General features: G+C 54.3%; 3 protein-coding genes across 4 annotated transcripts; 2 read left to right on the top strand and 1 right to left on the bottom strand.

The window, feature by feature from the left end:
- The first annotated feature begins 2,250 nt into the window (after positions 1-2,250).
- COASY (Coenzyme A synthase) lies at positions 2,251-6,505 on the top strand. The gene is made up of 10 exons (XM_084862263.1): positions 2,251-2,383; positions 2,770-3,471; positions 4,241-4,455; positions 4,711-4,842; positions 4,973-5,162; positions 5,247-5,311; positions 5,434-5,518; positions 5,690-5,787; positions 5,871-6,017; positions 6,113-6,505. Exons 2-10 carry the CDS (start codon positions 2,781-2,783, stop codon positions 6,167-6,169), a joined length of 1,680 nt encoding a protein of 559 aa, XP_084718389.1. The 5' UTR covers positions 2,251-2,383; positions 2,770-2,780; the 3' UTR covers positions 6,170-6,505.
- Positions 6,506-6,891: 386 nt separating this feature from the next.
- Positions 6,892-12,234, top strand: MLX (MAX dimerization protein MLX). Of its 2 annotated transcripts, XM_084862268.1 has the most exons (8): positions 6,904-7,289; positions 7,951-7,987; positions 8,437-8,526; positions 8,789-8,895; positions 9,148-9,247; positions 9,441-9,540; positions 10,279-10,480; positions 11,184-12,234. In XM_084862268.1, the coding sequence occupies exons 1-8, from the start codon at positions 6,999-7,001 to the stop codon at positions 11,238-11,240; spliced, it is 984 nt and encodes a 327-aa protein (XP_084718394.1). In that variant the 5' UTR covers positions 6,904-6,998; the 3' UTR covers positions 11,241-12,234. The 2 variants fall into 2 exon arrangements, with proteins under 2 accessions (XP_084718395.1, XP_084718394.1); XM_084862269.1 differs by lacking the exon at positions 8,437-8,526 and having other exon boundaries at positions 6,892-7,289.
- Positions 11,871-16,835, bottom strand: PSMC3IP (PSMC3 interacting protein). Its single transcript, XM_084862271.1, has 8 exons — positions 16,313-16,835; positions 16,124-16,224; positions 15,889-15,978; positions 13,499-13,610; positions 12,925-13,070; positions 12,765-12,818; positions 12,606-12,665; positions 11,871-12,528 (listed from the first exon to the last, which is right to left on the bottom strand). The coding sequence occupies exons 1-8, from the start codon at positions 16,344-16,346 to the stop codon at positions 12,472-12,474; spliced, it is 654 nt and encodes a 217-aa protein (XP_084718397.1). The 5' UTR covers positions 16,347-16,835; the 3' UTR covers positions 11,871-12,471.
- Positions 16,836-17,663: the final 828 nt, after the last annotated feature.

The following is a 17,663-nucleotide window of genomic DNA, read 5'->3' as shown; positions in this document are numbered from 1 at the left end:
CAACTGTCTGCTCAACTTCTTGATGCCTAATGAACTGAATGTGTTGCAAAGCCCTATTTCTGATTTCCAGCCCTCCAAGTCTCCCTTCCGTATAGCCCATTCCATGCTTCCAGTTGCTCAGTCCAAAAACCTTAGATACTCCTTGACTCCAGTGTCTCTCTCTCTCTCCCCCCTCCCTCTCATCCCTCAACTAATCCAGAAAACACTGACACCTCTACCTTTGATCTGTAAGGCATATTTGGAAATCACCTTAGTCCATGTACTATGATCTCTCCTGGATTTTGCAATCAATTCTTAACTGGTTTCTCTAATCCCACCCTTGCCTGCCAACAGTAAAGTTTCCCCAGTGCCGCCAGATTTTTAGAAAAGAGAGTCTAGTCATTTCATGTCTCCATTCAAAACACCATCTGAGGCTTCCTTTCTCAGTAGAACCTCCGGTTTCCCCCCAAGGCCTCCCTCTTTTTTTACTTTCTTACTGCCCTCCCTCATCTGAACTCGCTCCACGGGGCCCTCTGCCCCAGGGCCTTGGAACTGCCTGCTCCCTCGGGGTGGTTTACTTGCTTTCAGGTTTTGCTGCTTTTGTGGAGGGCCCTACCTGTCTTAAAGAGCCTTTCCTCCCTCCGCTCCAGTCCGCTTGCCCTGTTCTATTTTCCTACGTAGCAATTGTCACCTGTAGATGTATTATAAACGTATGTCTTATTGACTGTAGAGTTATTTATAGCCCTCACATAAACCCATCCCAAGACACAGGAATCCAAGACACCTGTCCCACGATGACTCAGCATGGACGTGGGCACACGGGGCTCTCATTTCTGCAGTAAATGTGGCTTCACACACGGGTGTGCAGATGGCCTGAAGTTCCCGATTCCCTAAGAAGTTGCTGTACCTTCTCTATAGATTTCCAGGGGCCCCTATTCCCAGGACCTCATTGGGCCAAGCCCCCTGCAGACTAGAATAACCCAATCCACACGGGAGTGAGTACCTTGAAACCCCCCCCCCCCCCCCCAAGCGCTATGTAGGCGCTGCTGGAGGCGGGTGTGTGGTGACGTAGCTCATTTTCTCCATTTCCTGCCTGGTGAGGAGTGCTACTGCTTCCTCCCATCCCACAGCTGCCCTAGCGACGCCCGGATACCTCCCCTGCCTTTTTGCTGGAACTTAGCAACTATATCAATAAGCTCGTTGAGAGTACATTCTCTCATCAGGAAATTTTCTTGAGGTGGGAACTGCCCACCAGCTGGGGTTACCATCGCTGCGTTTTCACTTGTCTTTGTACCAGGGGTTGGATGGCATGGGGCGCTCTGCCCATTTCACGGTTAATCACCACAGTATCCTCTCCTCCCTCCCTTCACTTTCCCAGGGATCCCACCCCTTAGCATCCCGTTCACTCAGGCCTTCATCCGAGGCAGCTTGTGCCCTCCTAGCTCCGCAAAGCAGCATGCCACAGGATCCAGCCTATTATCCTGCCCTGCCACCTGTCTACCTGCCGGAAGCGAGCCGAGCTGTGAACCACTGCACGTGCTTTCTAACCTCAGTCTTCTTCCAACTGTCTAATTCAAGCTCCAGCCTCCAGATGGACATGGGTGGCCAAAGTGCTCACAGTGGAGGCCAGCCCACTGCAGCAGCCATCGGGCCCCCTCCTTGGCTGCAGGGCACCGTGCACAGTTCCTCAAACAAGCACCTCAGACCTGCTGGCCTTTGGAGTGTCACGTGATGGCCCACAAGCATCTACCGGATAGACCACCCTTCCCCTAGCGGAGGTCAATGGCCCACCTGAATGTCCCCAGCGGATGCCTCTTTCCCAAGGCCCATTTCCTCGGTCTCCTAGCTGGCTTGCCAAGTTTTGGTTTACAACCTGGGGCGTTCCCGGGTGGCATCTGAGAGGGTGAAGAAAGAGGGAGGCCACGCCAGCTTCCTAGGAAGCAGGGTTTTGTTTTTTAATTTTGTTTTTCAATTGCAATTTACACTCCATATTATTTTGTATCAGTTTCAGGTGTACAGAGGGGCGGTTAGGTGGCAGGTTTAATAAGCAAGGAGAAAACTTACAAGGCTTGTCCGGGGCAGACACAGGACAAGTCGACCTCTGCATCCACCCACCAGCATCCTAGGTCTGTCTGGAGCTTTAACGAGCTTCAGCCATCCGATGGTCTCCACCACACATTGCTTTCTCAAGGCTCCATCACACAGTCCCTCGGCGCCTCAGATCTCGGCCCCGCCCCTCCCTATGGGAAGTCTCGCGAGAATCCCGCTCCGGACAGACGTGGAGACTTTTGGCCTTTCCCGGATGCCGTAGCTCAGAGTCGCAGTTCTTAGCTAAGTGCTTCCGGGTTGCATCCCGGGAACGCTTCAGTGGTGTTGCCAGTGGAACCAAACCCCGGCGGTATCAGTAAGTAGGAGACCGAACCGAGCCTGAGCGCCTGCCGTTAGCCCCCTCCTTTGATTCCTTGAAGGCCCTGGTACAGCTCAGCAGGAGGGCCCAGAATTCCCGGGTCCGCAGCGCTATGACTCAGGGGCTCATGTCTGGTCTCCTCTCCCAGGATTTTGGTTCAGTTCAGCGAGCTCACCTCCCGGTCTGAGGGGTGAGGAGACCGAGTCTTAGAACACACACAGCCCCGAGGCGCGGTTTGCCAGGCCCCGTCCCCTCCCCCGGGCTCCTCTCGGGTGGCACAGACCCTCTCTGTCCCCTGTCTTGGGTCCAAGGTCCCGTACAGACACTGGCCTCAGGCACATCCCCCTCAGTCACCCTCTACTGGTCTCCCTGACTGTCTGCAGGCCTGGGCAGCATGACTTTATTCCGGTCGGGCCTCCTGGTGCTGACGACGCCGCTGGCCGCCCTGGCCCCTCGCCTGGCCCCTATCCTGACCTCTGCGGCCCGGTTCGTGAACGACACGCTCTATGTACACCTGCAGCCGGGCATGAGCCTGGAGGGCCCAGCTCAGCCCCTGTCCACCCCCGTGCAGGCCACATTTGAGGTTCTGGATTTCATCTCGTACTTCTACGCCGGCGCCAACGTGCACCCGCACCTGGACATCAGAATTCTGCTAACCAATATCCAAAGCAAGAGCGCCTTTCTCCCTCCCCTGGCCAGCTCCGTTCAGAACCTGGCCCACCCGCCGGAGGTGGTGCTGACCGACTTCCAGACCCTGGATGGAAGCCAGTACAATCCGGTTAAGCAACAGCTAGAGCGGTATGCCACCAGCTGTTACAGTTGTTGTCCAACACTTACTTCGGTGCTGCTGTACCCCGATTATGAGTCTGCAGAACTGCCTGTGGGGTTCACCTTACCCTCCACCATCAGGCCATCCTCCCCTGTGGCCAGATCTCCAAAGCAGCCGGTGCGTGGCTACCACCGCGGGGCTGTGGGTGGCACGTTTGACCGCCTGCACAATGCCCACAAGGTGCTGCTCAGTGTCTCCTGCATCCTGGCCCAGGAGCAGCTTGTGGTGGGAGTAGCAGACAAAGACCTTTTGAAGGGTGAGTGGGGAAAACACTGGAATAGGGTGGTGGAGGACCCCCAAAATGCAAAAACAAAACAAACAAAATATATATATATTTTTTGTTTGTTTTATTGATTTCAGAGAGGAAGGAAGAGGGAGAGAGAGAGAAACACCCATGATGAGAGAGATTCATGGATTGGCTGCCTCCTGCAAGTCCTGCACTGGGGATGGAGCCCACAATCTGGGCATGTGCCCTTGACCGGAGTTGAACCTGGGGCCTTTCATTTTGGAAGCCGATGCTCTATCCACTGAGCCAAACCGGCCAGGGCCCCAAAACTCCTTGTAATGTGCCAGTGCCAAGGTTGAGAAAGGTAGGGCCATCCGTTACTTTCTACCCCTCCCAAATGTCACACACAGTGCCGGGCACTCAGTTAGTGCTAAGGAAACTTTGTTAAACGAATAAAAGCAGCCTTCTCAATGTGTAGTCTGATCACCACTCATTCAGAGTCCCCCAAAACATGGAACCAAGGAGTCTGCAATTTTAAAAAATCCTTGAGTGCCTCTGCTGGTTCTAATGCCCACTGGCACTGCTAGTTCTCTGGACACATGCCAGCCCAGCACTGATTGTTGTGCTTGCCTGACGCCTTGCCCCTCATAGTTTTCCCATCACAGACCACGTCCGAGTTTAGCCCTTCTTCCTGCCACCCACCTCTGGAGACAGGATGCTTAGGGACACTTTTCCCCAAACTGGCCCACACTCTTCCTCCCCAATAGAAAGATCTCACTGTTCTGGGCTCCTTCCTCAGGCAAGCTACTCCCCGAGCTGCTCCAATCCTACGCAGAGCGTGTAGAACATCTGAGTGAGTTCCTGGTGGACATCAAGCCCTCCTTGTCTTTTGATATCGTCCCCCTGCTGGACCCCTATGGGCCTGCTGGCTCTGACCCCTCCCTGGAGTTCCTGGTGGTCAGCGAGGAGACCTATCGTGGGGGGATGGCCGTCAACCGCTTCCGCCATGAGAAGGTAACCTGTGAGGGAGACTGGCAGAGGGAGGGGTTCAGGGTGGGGAGGGTGCTATGGAAAGTACCATCACCCCAGAGGAGGGAAGAGAGGGCCCAAGGTGGTAAAAAGAGGCAAGGAGGAACTGGTTCCCAGGTGTCTTCTGGGACAAGCTCTGCCTCTGGAGTAAGTAGGGGAGGGTAAGGGGGCATTGGTGTCAGTGTTTGCCCCTCCTCTCACCCCTCTTTCCCTCTCCTCACCCCTCCTCCTTTACTTCAGGACCTGAAGGAGCTTACCTTGTACCAGATCCAGCTATTGCATGACCCAGGCCACAGGGAGAATGAAGAGGACAAAATCAGCTCCTCCAGCTCCCGCCAGCGAATGCTGGGAAACCTGCTTCGGCCTCCATATGTAAGCCTGTCTTTCCTTCCTCCCACCTTCTTGGATAGGCTGGAAATGCTAGAAGGTGGAGACTGAAGGATTCAACCCAAACATGAGCCTGAGGACCCTAGTAACTGGGGTTCCTTTTATCTACCCCCAGGTGAGGTCAGGGCTCCCTGCTGGTCTCTACGTGATCGGGCTGACAGGCATAAGCGGCTCTGGGAAGAGCGCAGTAGCCCAGCGGCTAAAGGGCCTGGGAGCGTATGTCATCGATTGTGACCAGCTGGGCCATCGGGCCTACACGCCGGCTGGTCCTGCCTACCAGCCCGTGGTGCAGGCCTTCGGGACAGGTAGTGACTGCCGAGGGCGGGAGGAGGCCTGAAGTGAGGAGGTGGCCTGGTCTCTTTGCCCAACCCTCTGTCTCTGTCATCCAGATATTCTCCACAAAGATGGCTTTATCAACAGGAAGGTCCTGGGCAGCCGGGTTTTTGGAAACAAGGTAAATACATGCCTCTCCAAAGGTCCTCAGCTGCAATAGATCCGGGGGTTGGGACCCAATGGACTTCTCTGGACTGGCTCCATCTTCAAGGGGAGTAACCACTGCCCACTCCTGCTTCTCAGAAGCACCTGAAGAAGCTCACGGACATTATGTGGCCGGTTATCGCAAAGCTGGCCCGAGAGGAGATGGATCGGGCTGTGGCTGCGGGTGAGTCAGAGGGATGCTGGGAGCGGCTGAGGGGCACAGTGAAGCAGATCCTTTCCCCGGGAGTTTCCTACTCCAAGCTAGACCGCCCACGTTCTCTGGGGACCATGTTTCGTTGTCTGTCTGGTAGCAAGTGACAGGGTACTGCTGGTCGTGACTGGAGTCTCCCTACAGGAAAGCAGGTGTGCGTGATTGAAGCTGCCGTGCTTCTTGAAGCCGGCTGGCAGAGCATGGTGCATGAGGTGTGGACCATTGTCGTCCCTGAGACTGAGGTATCTGGAGCCCACCTGCCACCCCATCTCCACTGCAGACTGCTTTGAGCCAGTTGGGTGACAAATGTCATGTCTGTACCTAGGCTGTACGGCGAATTATGGAGAGGGATGGCCTGAGTGAGGCTGCAGCTCAGAGCCGGCTTCAGAGCCAGATGAGTGGACAGCAGCTTGTGGACCAGAGCCACGTGGTGCTAAGCACCTTATGGGAGCCGCACGTCACCCAGCTCCAGGTTGATGCCCAGGGAAAAGCCGGGTTGTTGGGAGGGACTCTACAGTGAATGCCCACCTGACTGTCTTTTCCTCACAACATTCTGGTTGCCCAAAGGTGGAGAAAGCCTGGGCCCTCCTGCAGAAGCGCATAGATGCCATCCAGCCATTCTGATAATGAGTTTTCTGTGGGGCCAGATTGGCCTCTGGAGCTGACAGGAGATCATCCAGTGGTGAGGAGGGATGGGGGCCTCCATGCTCACCCTAGCTTTGGCCTAGAGGGCTCTGAGCTAAGCTGGGTGGGGCAGGGCCTGGTGGACAAAGGAAGCCTATCCAGCTTGCAGGTGTTGGACCAACACGGAGGATGTGGCCCATGGGGCAACAGGCCCCTCTGGCATTCCAGCCCCATTCTTGCCTACAGGTGTCTGACACCCAAGGCTAGTAGGGGAGAAAGGGGGGAAAAGGCAAACAATGAAACTTGTAACAGAATTAAAGGTTGATGTTTCCAGGTGCTGTCTGTATGGTGTCTGCTTCCTGCTCCAATGCCTCTAGGTAACTTTGGGATCCTTGAGCCACAGGGACAGGACTCAGGCCTGAGCTGGAAGCCAGGAGTACAGTGGCTAAGAGCATGGCCTTTGGAGCTAACCAGACTGAAGCCAGCCTTGGCCCTGTCACTGAGTAGCTGTGTGCATTTGGACAAGTTACGAACTTTCTAGGTTCCTCAGTTTCCTTATCTGTGAAGTAGCATAACTTGGCCAATAGGCTCTTTGGAAGTATTGATTCCACAGTACCCAGCTGGATCCTAGGGTTGATGTTGGAGGAGCATTCTTCAACACGCCAGGCGGGCCTCTGCCTTGACAAAGCCGGAAGCCTGGTGGAGTTGGACGAGGTGGCTAGACTGATTGGTGGACCAGGGACGCCTGGGCCTGGCAGTGTGCCTGTGTGTGCACAGCTGTCTGCAGACATTACTGCAACAGCCTTTGGAAGGGACCCCATTTCACAGAATGTGCTCCCAGCCGCCTGCCCCAAGGGAGGGAGACCAACAGGGTGACCTCCCCAAAGCAACCTGTATCAGCCCAACAGCCAGCTCAGCCCACTCCGCGGGCTGGCGTTCCCTGGCTGCGCACGCACGTCACCCTCGCCCCGCCCCCTTCTCCTTGGCCGCGGATTGGCTGGTTTGGGTCACGTGGGCATGCCCGCTTTTCCGGGCGACTGGCCTCCCGCTGGCTGGTTTCCGGTGCGGTGGGTCGGAGATGACGGAACCCGGCGCTTCTCTGGAGGACCCCTGGGTCAAGGCAAGCCCCGCGGGCGAGCACGCCGTGGAGTGGAGGGGAGGGCGGGGCGGGCGCGTGCACGGAGGGAGTCCGGAAGATGAGGGCAGTCACTCCGGTGCCCAGACCACCCCTGCTTCCGCCCTCCGGGCCGGGGCCCAGGGAAGACAGCCCACCCCCGCGCGTGCTAAGGCGGGAGGTGACTGAGGCGTGTGTGCGGAGTGTGCGGGGACGGGTTTGAGGCTGTGGGGTTGGGACGGGTTTGAGGCTGTTGGGCAGGCGGGGTCACGCCGAGGGGCGGCGCCCCCACGACCTAGCCAGTCTTGGCTCTCGGGGAAATCCTTCCGTTTCTTGCGCGCCCGTTTGTGTCCGTCCGTCCGTCCTTCAATTGCCTGCTCACGTGTGTGTCGGTCCTTCAATTGCCTGCTCACGTGTGTGTCGGTCCTTCAATTGCCTGCTCACGTGTGTGTCGGTCCTTCAATTGCCTGCTCACGTGTGTGTCGGTCCTTCAATTGCCTGCTCACGTGTGTGTCGGTCCTTCAATTGCCTGCTCACGTGCGTGCGGGTCCCTCCGTTGCCTGCGCACCTGCCTGAGTGCCTACGATTGGATGCGCAGAGTGAATGGAAGAGGCTTCCTCCGGGGACGGAGGTCTGATGAGCTTTCCTCCCTTGCTGGGTGCCGCAGGTGGAGTATGCCTACAGCGACAACAGCCTGGACCCCGGTGAGTGCCTCCCCACCGGCTTCAGCTCCGGAGTGACACTCCCACTTCAGCCTGTAGATTCGCTTGGCCTTGGCAGCCACCGCTGACCACAGTCCGCTGTCTCTGAGCCTGAAACAGTGAGGGAGGAGCGGGAGGACAAGGGCAGGAGGCATGGGAGGGCGATCCTAGTTCCCTCTGCTCTGGAACAGTGACAGCTGGTCCCTCCCCCTCATCGGGCCCAGGTGTGACTTTGTGAGCCAGCGGTACCATTGCAGCCAGGGGAGCAGTTCAGACCCCGGGGACAGGAGCATCACAGCGTGGCTGGCCCAGTATGGCTAGCTTTTGGTTTAAGGGGAGAGGTCAGCATTTAAGGATCAGGGAGCCATTGTGCCCACAGGTGTCTGAGGGCCTAGCAGTGTTCCCCTCACCCTCCACCTTACCCCTTAGTGATTGGGGCCTTTCTTTTCCAGGGCTGCTTATAGAAAGCTCCCGCAAGGGGAGCGTAGTGTCCAGAGCTAATAGCATCGGTTCTACCAGTGCCTCTTCCGTCCCCAACACAGGTAGGCAGCCACACCCCCCACGTCGCAGGGCCCAGATACGCCAGCGTTTTAGTATCTCTCTCAGGACGCTCCCGCCGTCCACGTGGGGTGCTAGAGCCCTAGTGCTAGGCACAGGGTCTCCCCATCTTTTATCTCATCCAGAATATTAAGTTCCCGTGTCCATCTGGGCACTACGTTCTTTTTCCCAGTTAGGGAAAGATGGATTCGCTGGGTCTCACTGGGCCTCAGAATGATCTCTCTCTGCCCCCAATTCTGAGTGCAGATGATGAGGACAGTGATTACCACCAGGAGTCCTACAAGGAGTCCTACAAGGACCGGCGCCGGCGAGCACACACACAAGCTGAGCAGAAGAGGAGGGATGCTATCAAGGTGATTGGGGAGGCCTCGGCCAGCACAGGGAGGTCCTGCATTTCAGGTTCATTGTGCCCTGACCCCATTTGACAGGCCCAAGCGACCTGCGGGCAGCTAATCTAGTTCCTGGACGGGAACACTCCCTCCTTCCAGCCCCTTACCCCTTTTAGGTTGTGAGTACGGGACTTAGTGCCATGGAAGAAGAATTTTGTGCCAGTTTGTCTAGCCCCTCGGAGTTAAGGAATCTATTTTCCCTCGCTCTCTCCACAGAGAGGTTATGACGACCTCCAGACCATCGTCCCCACCTGCCAGCAGCAGGACTTCTCCATCGGCTCCCAGAAGCTCAGCAAAGCCATCGTCCTGCAGAAGAGTATGGCAGGGAGGGCACTGGAGGGTTGGAGCAAAGGGGCTCTGGGCAGGCTCGCCTCATACCCACCGTGGCCTGGCCCTCTGGTGGTTGTGACGGGTGACTTGGGGGATGGGGAGAAGGGAAACGAGATCAGCCTTGTCCTCTGGCTGAGATTTCCTCTGTGCCCACCACCTCTTTCCACCTCCACCCCCAGCTATTGACTACATCCAGTTTTTGCACAAGGAGAAGAAAAAGCAGGAGGAGGAGGTGTCCACACTACGCAAGGACGTCATGGCCCTAAAGATCATGAAAGTGTAAGGGTGCCCAACTGTGGGAACCAGGGCTTCTGAGGGGACTGGGGCCAACTTCAGTTCACACTCTTATCTTTTGTTCAAAGGCCACATCAGATAATATTCTCACTCCCTCCGGTGGCCACTTAGAGGTGCCAGATTATCATCATCTCTGAAAGCATCATAATCTGGCTACTCAATGTGTGTGTGTGTGAATTCATGCATGGGTGGAGTCCGGCCAGCCTGGCCAGGGAGAAGGGACATGGGCGGTTGGCCGGCCTGCCTGCTGGTCAAACTCCTGGTCAAGGGGACAATTTGTATATTAGCCTTTTATTATATAGGACAGTGATCTGCAAACTGCGACTTGCGAACCACATGAGGCTCTTTGGCCCCTTGAGTTTTTAGCAAAGGCCAGTTTAGGAATATCCTAATTAATAACGATGTACCTACCTATATAGTTTAATTTTTAAAAATTTGGCTTTCAAAAGAAATTTCACTCCGTTGTACTGTTGATATTTGGCTCTGTTGACTAATGAGTTTGCCTGATATAAAATAGACACTGAGAGGTAGATTATTCAGAGATCATAATAATATGGCTACTCAGTGCAGGTCTGTTTTTAACATAAAAGCAGTGTCTAGCCTATGAATACATCCCCAAAGCTCTCTAGGAATCTTCTTGGATGGGGAGGTATTGGGGTCACCCTATTCCTCCTGGCCTGGTGGAGCTGCTGTAGCACCTTAGCCCTGGCTGCTTGCTTTTAGGAACTACGAGCAGATTGTGAAGGCACACCAGGACAACCCCCACGAGGGGGAAGATCAGGTTTCTGACCAGGTCAAGTTCAATGTGTTTCAAGGCATCATGGACTCGCTGTTCCAGTCCTTCAATGCTTCCATCTCCATGGCCAGCTTCCAGGAGCTGTCGGCCTGTGTCTTCAGCTGGATTGAGGAGCACTGTAAGCCTCAGGTATGGGCAGCAGCGGTCACAGGGCCTGGGGTCTTCTCCCACCTTTAGGCACAGTGACCCACGCCATTTTCGAAAAGCAGCTAGATTTTCGGTTTCTTCAGGGTGTTTCTGCAACTTTCAGTACGTCCCGCCTTCTTTGCTTTCTAAAGTTGTGTTATAGTGTCATTGATCAAATATGATCTGAGCACTTATCCTTGTGAGGCCAAGCTCTGCCTTGGTTTACTCCATGTTGTCACCTTGGTCACTCGGCTGCCCAGCATGTAAGTTGTCTCTTGAAGCAGAATTACGTGGGGTTTTTGGAAAGATTTCTAGCCCCAACCCCAGCCCTACTAAGGTAGCTTTTCCTGGAGTTTACTATTTGTAATGGTGTGGTGTGTTAATGGTATTAAACTGAGTCTTTTGCTTTTGAGGCCTAGTTGCTTTTGCTGGGGCTTAAGCTTGTTTCTCACATTCTTGCTTTTTTATTATGAGACACTTGAAACATCAAGAGAATTTACATGGAATATTCTACGTCACTCAAATTCTATTAACATTTTCCGTATTATCACATAGCTGTCACATTGGGGGCATTGCAAAGTGAACTGCAGACATCAGTGTTCCCAGGGGCTTTCTTTTCCCCCACTAGAAGCGCACACCTGGTCAGGTGTCCCAGACGCTCTGCCCTCACCTGGGCATCATCTCTCTTGCTCTGCTGCCCTCACAGACCCTACGGGAGATCGTGATCGGCGTCCTGCAACAACTGAAGAACCAGCTTTACTGACCTGCAGACAGCCAGCGGGAGGTCTCCAGTCTCCTACTTGGTCACAACCACTGGCTTGTGAGATTGGACTGCGACACCGTGCACCAGTTAGCTGGGCTGTCTCTCATGTTCCATCCCCAGGCCCCTCGTCCTCAGAGGGACTGGGGTGTTTGTGAAAGCTTCTCATTAATTTATTATATTGACTATAGAGCTCGAACCTTGTAATATAAGGTTCCCTCCGTAAAAGTCCTCAGAATGGGGGTCTGTCTGGACACCCCCCCTTTCTGAAGCCTCAGATTTCAGCACATGATCTACATATACTTTCCGTTTGCCTGTTTCGGTATGCTGGGTGACAACTGGCCCACATTTGGCCATTTTGGCAGTAGTCGCTCGGGAGGAAAGCAGGAGAAAATGCCACAAGGCATTCCGTAACTTCCACAGCTACAGGGGTGAGAGGTGGCTCACACCCAGGCTAGAGCTGCCTGTCGGCCTAAGGTAGAGCCATGGCTTTCTGGCCGGCTCAGGCTCGGCTGCCCGGGTCCTGCTCCTGCTGCTTACCCCATCGCCTCCTCCCCGCTCGGCAGCAGAGGGAAGCAGCCCCCCACCTACTCCTGCCTCTGTCCCCACAGGCATTGGCGCTGCACAGCAGAGTCAAATGTGACCAAAGTTTTTATTTTTATAAATACCAACAAAACAGTTTTGCTAAAGTTACAATTTTAAAAAATTAGCTGGGCCTCAAACCACCGCAGCTTTCTGTGAGGTGTGTCTGGGGCTCTGCCCTCTCTCATGTGCTGCCGACATTTCTCCCAGGACAGAGGTGGTGAAGGCTGAGGTATATGGAAGCCAAGAGAGTCGAGGGTACAGCCCTGGACTCCTTGAATGCTGTGTATAATAGCCTCTATCTAAGTTCCCCAACCTCTCCCCCAGATTTAATATCTGGGGAGTTTGATTATCCAGAGGAAATTAAATATTTTTATATCTAATTATATTACAATAAATATTGCCAAATGCTTTAGTTTTGTGCCAAGTCTAAGTGTTAAGCGCAAGCACTTGAAATTACATTCTAGGCCATGTAATGAGTGTACCCACCCACTCTGGGTGACCAGCACTCCTCCTCCCCCTCCTGCTCTAATCCTCTGGTTTATGCCCCTCTCCCAACTGCCCCGCTCCAAGGTTGAGGTCAGCAGTAACAATAACAAAGCTGGCAGCCAGTCTGGGGCTCTGACCCATAACAGTCCTACCACAGGGGCTCTCAGGGGTCTGGGAGCTTGACGTTGTAATCTTCATCAGTTTCTATCCCAACCTCCTCCTGTGGGGCAATGAGACAGGAGTGAGACCTCTGGGTGGAACCCCAGGGGAGCAGGGAAGAGAAAGAGAACCACTTACAAAGAACTGCTTCTTACTCTTGGGGTATCCTTCAAGGATCGCATCACACAGCTCTGTTGCCTGGCAAGAAACAAAAGCCCCCCTTGGCGGATCCATGACGGGGGCAGCAGTTTCTGGGGGTGCTACTTTCCAGGGCCTGCCTTGGAATTCTGCACTTACCATCCTCTTGCGCTTCCTCCACTCCTTGCAGTACTTCTGCTTCTCTCTGTACACCTAAGCAGGGGGAACAGGTCTAAGCCCTTAGCCCCACGGCAGGGCAGCCACTGGGTCAACTCTTGTGCTGGCTTCTCTGCACAGGCTGCCCTCCCTCCCAGCTCACCTGTTCTTTTTCTTCCGGAGTCACATGGTTGGTGGCTGCTTTGATGTTCTTCAGTCTCTCTGTGTAGCCAGCACATTCCTTCTTTAACTCCTGGATCTCTTTCTGCATTTCCGGCGTGGTCAGGGCACTGGATAACTCCTTCAGCTCTGAAACCACATCTCCCTGAGATCACTTGCTGTCCCCCACAGAGGGGTTCTCTTCCAGTGGGTACTCCCTGAGGTAGTAGGCCAGGCCTCCACTTGCTCTGGGTTTTATACGCAGGGTCTAGTAAGGACCCCTTATTCTAGAAATGTCCAGGGAGCTGTAGCCAGTTAGAGCAGCAGCAATAAAGGGAAGTGTGGGAACAGTATACTGAAAATCATAGTAAGGAAAGCAGATGCGTGCCCTGCCCATTTGTATTTCAAAAGCCTTTAGCTGCCATTATTTCTCTTAATGGGAATGCTATGGCAGCCCAGCCAAGGGATCCTCGCTGCAGTGAGAATAATGCAGTCAGCACCCATTTCCTGAGCAACTCCTGACCTCTGGGCAGACCCTGATCTGGCTAGGGGCACCCTCCGGAACAGCCCATTCCTACCAGCTTCCATTTGGCGGCAGCTCTGCTGCAAGCTCTGCACCTTGGCAGTGAGGGTCACGATTTTGGCATCCAAGCTTTGGAGGTCAGCATCATTCACCGTGTCAAACTGGTCCTGCCAAAGACAAAGGTGGCCTGGTGTGTCACACAGGCTGGGAACCCACGTCTACCTGGCAACATTCACACACACACAAGAACCTGTGGGGCGCGGCTACAGTGTTTGCACAGGTTCAAGCCTTGGACCGATGAGAGGGCACAGCCCTCTCGTGGCCACGTGCAAGTCCCAGCGTGGAGGGCAGAGCCCTCCCCGCACGATGATGGCCAACGGCTGTAGGTGTGAGCTTCAACCTGTGTCTGAGCACGAGGCCCCACGTGCCTGAGTGAAACAGGCTGCAAGTAAACAAAGCTTGGTCAGGTGCATGTAATGGAGTAGGATTGAGGCCCACGAGAATGTTGTAAACATCTTGACCAGGCCCTTCCTTTGCCTCGTGGCATCGGCTGTAAAATAAAGACAGCTTGTGGGCATTGGCACTGCTGGGTCCCCATCAGGGAAAGAGAGTCCCAGCTTTCATTCTCTCGTCTGTCTTTCCTAATTCTTCACCCCCCCACTCGGGGCCACTGAACCTGGCTGAGCTGGCGAGGCACAGTAAGGCGCCCCAGGGCTGAGTGTGCCATGGCCATGCCGGCTCCACAGAACCTTCCAAAGGATCTTCCCCAATAGCAGGAGTGCACTTTGAGAGATCATTCAGGTTAGTGCCGGGTCCAACAACAACATATCGAAGTTGAAACCTAATGCCTGTCCTCGAGGGGCTGCTAGGTTGGCAGGAGACTGAACAGGACAAATACCTTTCGGTTTAGTGGTCAAATCTCACTCGGCTGAAGGAGGAAAGGAACATTCTTCCCAAAGTGATGACGACTAGATAAGGGCTTCCACAACAGGAAGAGTGGACAGGCAGAGGCATGGTGGGAGGGATTTGGCTAAGGGACTAGTAGTAAAGTCTGAGGAGCCCCTCCCATGAGACACAAGCTGCTAGAAAAAGGGCTGTGTTGGGGCTCGGTGGGGGTCTCGTCAGTTGGTGAGGGGAGCGGGTTAGAAAGGATGTGAATCCAGCCTGGGCAGCCTGGACTCTCTAAGGCAGTGTTAAACCTTTACAAGAGGCAGCAAACTACAGCCTGTAAGCCAAATCCTGCATGTTTTTTAAAAAATGAAAATATATTGAAACAGCCACTCATTACTATTGCCTATGGATGATGCTTTTGCTCTACACTGAGTAGTCACAGCTGAGTAGCTGTGGCAAGAGGCCACCTGGCCTGCAGAGCATAACAACTGTCTGGCCCTTTACAGAAAAAACAAAAAACAAACAAAAAAACCTTTCATCTTCCTTAGGGGACCTTCAACAGAGTAGTAACAATGAAACCTGTGGGGTGCTAAGTAAAGGAAGATAAATGAGAAATGGGGTCTGTCTGAGGGCAGTTTAGTGGGGAGACAAGTGAAAAGACAATTATACTACAGTATGCCTCAAGAGGCAAGCACCTCAAGAGGCCATGAGCCCTGGCTGCAGTGTTTGAGACCAGGAGATGTTAGGATATTGCAATAGATGAGGAGCATCTGAACTAGAGCAGTGATGGCAAGTGGATTCAAGAAGGGGAAATCAGCTGGACTTGATGGCTGGGAGCCACGTGAGATAAGGGAGGTTAAGAAGGAGCCCCTCCTCTCTGGCTTGGGGGAAGACTGATTCCATTAAAAAAGAAGAATGTGCCCTAGCTGATATGGCTCAGTGGATAAAGCCTCAGCCTTGGACTAAAGGTCACAGGTTTGATTCCGGTCAAGGGCACATGCCCAAGTTGCAGACTCGATCCTCAGAAGGGGGCATGCAGAAGGCAGCCAGCCGATTAATGATTCTCATCATTGATCATCTGGGTTTTGTTTTGTTTTTTTCTCTCTCTCTGCCTTCTTCCCTGAAATCAAGAAAAGAAAAAAGAAAAAAAGCCAGTAGGGGAGAGCTGTCGCATCCTACTGTAGCCATAATGATTCTGAAAGACATCCATTTGGAGGTCTGGGCTGGAGATACAAAATTAATGTGTTTAGGAAGGCAGGTGGAGACAGAAGGAAAATAAAGAAGGTGGGTCTAATCTAGATGATTGGGAGTAAGAACTTCCAAGCATAAATGGATCTTGGATTTCCTGTCATATTTTATGACGTTTGGATCATAGCAAGGGTTTAAAGGATGGATGGGGCCCTTTTAATGGCGTAAGACAGCTGAGTTTCATGGATTGCCTCAATTCTCCCAAAGAGAGTTCATACTTCGGGCTGATTCCTCTAAATTAGGCTTGCACGGGGCAGGCGCGGGGGGGAGGGGTGGGAGGCGGCAATTTGCGGGGTCTTCCCTCACCTGGTCCGCGAAATAAATCTTCTGCTTGCCGTACATCTTCTCTTTGATCTTGCCTTGTTGGGCCAGCTGCTCCAGCGCCTTCACCACGGCCTGGCAGAGGCGAGAGCGGAGCAATCAGTGGCTTCGGCCGGGCGGGCGGCCTTAGGAAGCCCAGGGCTAGAGTGGCAGCGTCAGGCGGCAGGACCCCAGGCCGGCGTGAGGGGCGCCCAGAGGGGGAATCCGGGAGGGTCCTCACCGCTTTGCCCAGCCCGTGCTCCCGCTGCAGGTTCCCAAACACATCCTGGGCGCTGTAGGGCCGGTTCTGCTCCTGCAGGTACTTCAGGAGGATCCCGGGGGCTGCGGGGGGAGCACACACAGGGGAGGGTCACTCACCGACCCCTGACCCGCTCCCCTCCGCTCTCCCCGGCTCCCGAGGCCCGCGTACCTCCAGTCGCCGCTTCAGCCCTGCCTTTACTCATGGCCTTTCCCGCCGCCAAACTCCGAAAGCCGGACGTTACAGTTGCTCCGGGCAACGGCTTCTTCCGGCGGCGGGAGGGGCGGGCCTCGTGCGGTGATTGGCGGAAGAGGACGCCTTCTCGCGAGGAGCGGAGCGGCCTAGGCGATGTCTGCCCGGAGCCGGGATGCCGCGCGCCGGTCTCCGCGGAGGCGGCGGGGCACGCGCTCCCATCTCCTCTCACTCCCCCTCGGGACGGAAGCCGCAGTAAATCACGCCTTGTTTGGGACCCAGCCCCCACGGCGGCTGAGCAGGGCCGAAGGTTCCAGCGGGAATCCTCAGGGTCAACTCCCACTGGGCCATGGGCTCGCTCAAGGTCACTGCGCCGTTACGGTCAGGGCCACGTCCTGCCCCACGGCCCGAGGCCCTCTGCCGTTAGGCTTACCAGTTGTAGAGTAGGAACCAGGGCTACTTGCAGAAGGGCGATCGTAGACTTAGAAAGTGACCTTTGTTTGCTGGTTACCGAGCCCCGCACATAGGGGGCGCTCAGTTCCTGCTGTGGTTTGAACGCCAAGGAAAGACAGGGAGGGCTGCGAGGGGGCTATTAAACCGAAAAGCTTTTAGAAGTTTCCTGTTGGCCGAGTCAATTTTATGGCAACACCTGGCAGGTACTTTCCACTCCTGCCCACAGTGGCGAACGGGACAAAGCTTAAAAATAAGTATTTCTAGTTTCTGAGGTCAGGTGAAGGCCGAAAGAGCAGCTGTCCCTGCAGCTCAATCCAGATGGGGGACGTGGTGTTACTTTTTAAAGCCTTCTGTTACCTAAACTCTCATTAGCCTTTGAAATACACTCGACTTCACACGTTTAGGGAGAAGTATCAAGGATTGGATGCCCGGGCCAGTGTGGCTCGGTTGGTTGGAGCGTCACTGGGCACCGAAAGGTTGCTGGTTCTGTTCCAATCAGGGCACATAGATTGTGGGTTTGATGGCTGGTGGGAGTCTGTACAGGAGGCAACCAATGTTTCTCTCATACATTGATGTTTTTCTTTCCCTCTCTCTGAAATCAGTAAAAGCATCTTCAGGTGAGGATTAAAAATCAAAAAAGAATTTAAAATGATGGAACTGCAGGCTAGATGGTGATCAAGAGTGTCAGAGCTCATGTCCGGGCTCTCCTGGAGAGGGGACCGTGGCCTCACACCATGTGATTTTCTGACCATCACAGAGGAAAGCCCAATAGGCAAATGGGTTGCTCACACCTGGACTTCCTCTTCTGAGGCTCTCCCCTCTCTAATCACACACCAGATTAACAAGAGGCCTATCAAGGGTAGGACACCATTCATTA

Source organism: Pipistrellus hanaki, assembly GCF_964339955.1.
Source record: "Pipistrellus hanaki genome assembly, chromosome: 16".
Classification (NCBI taxonomy): Eukaryota; Metazoa; Chordata; class Mammalia; order Chiroptera; family Vespertilionidae; genus Pipistrellus; species Pipistrellus hanaki.
Note: the sequence above shows the minus strand (reverse complement) of the source record. Positions and strands in the feature narration are given on the sequence as shown.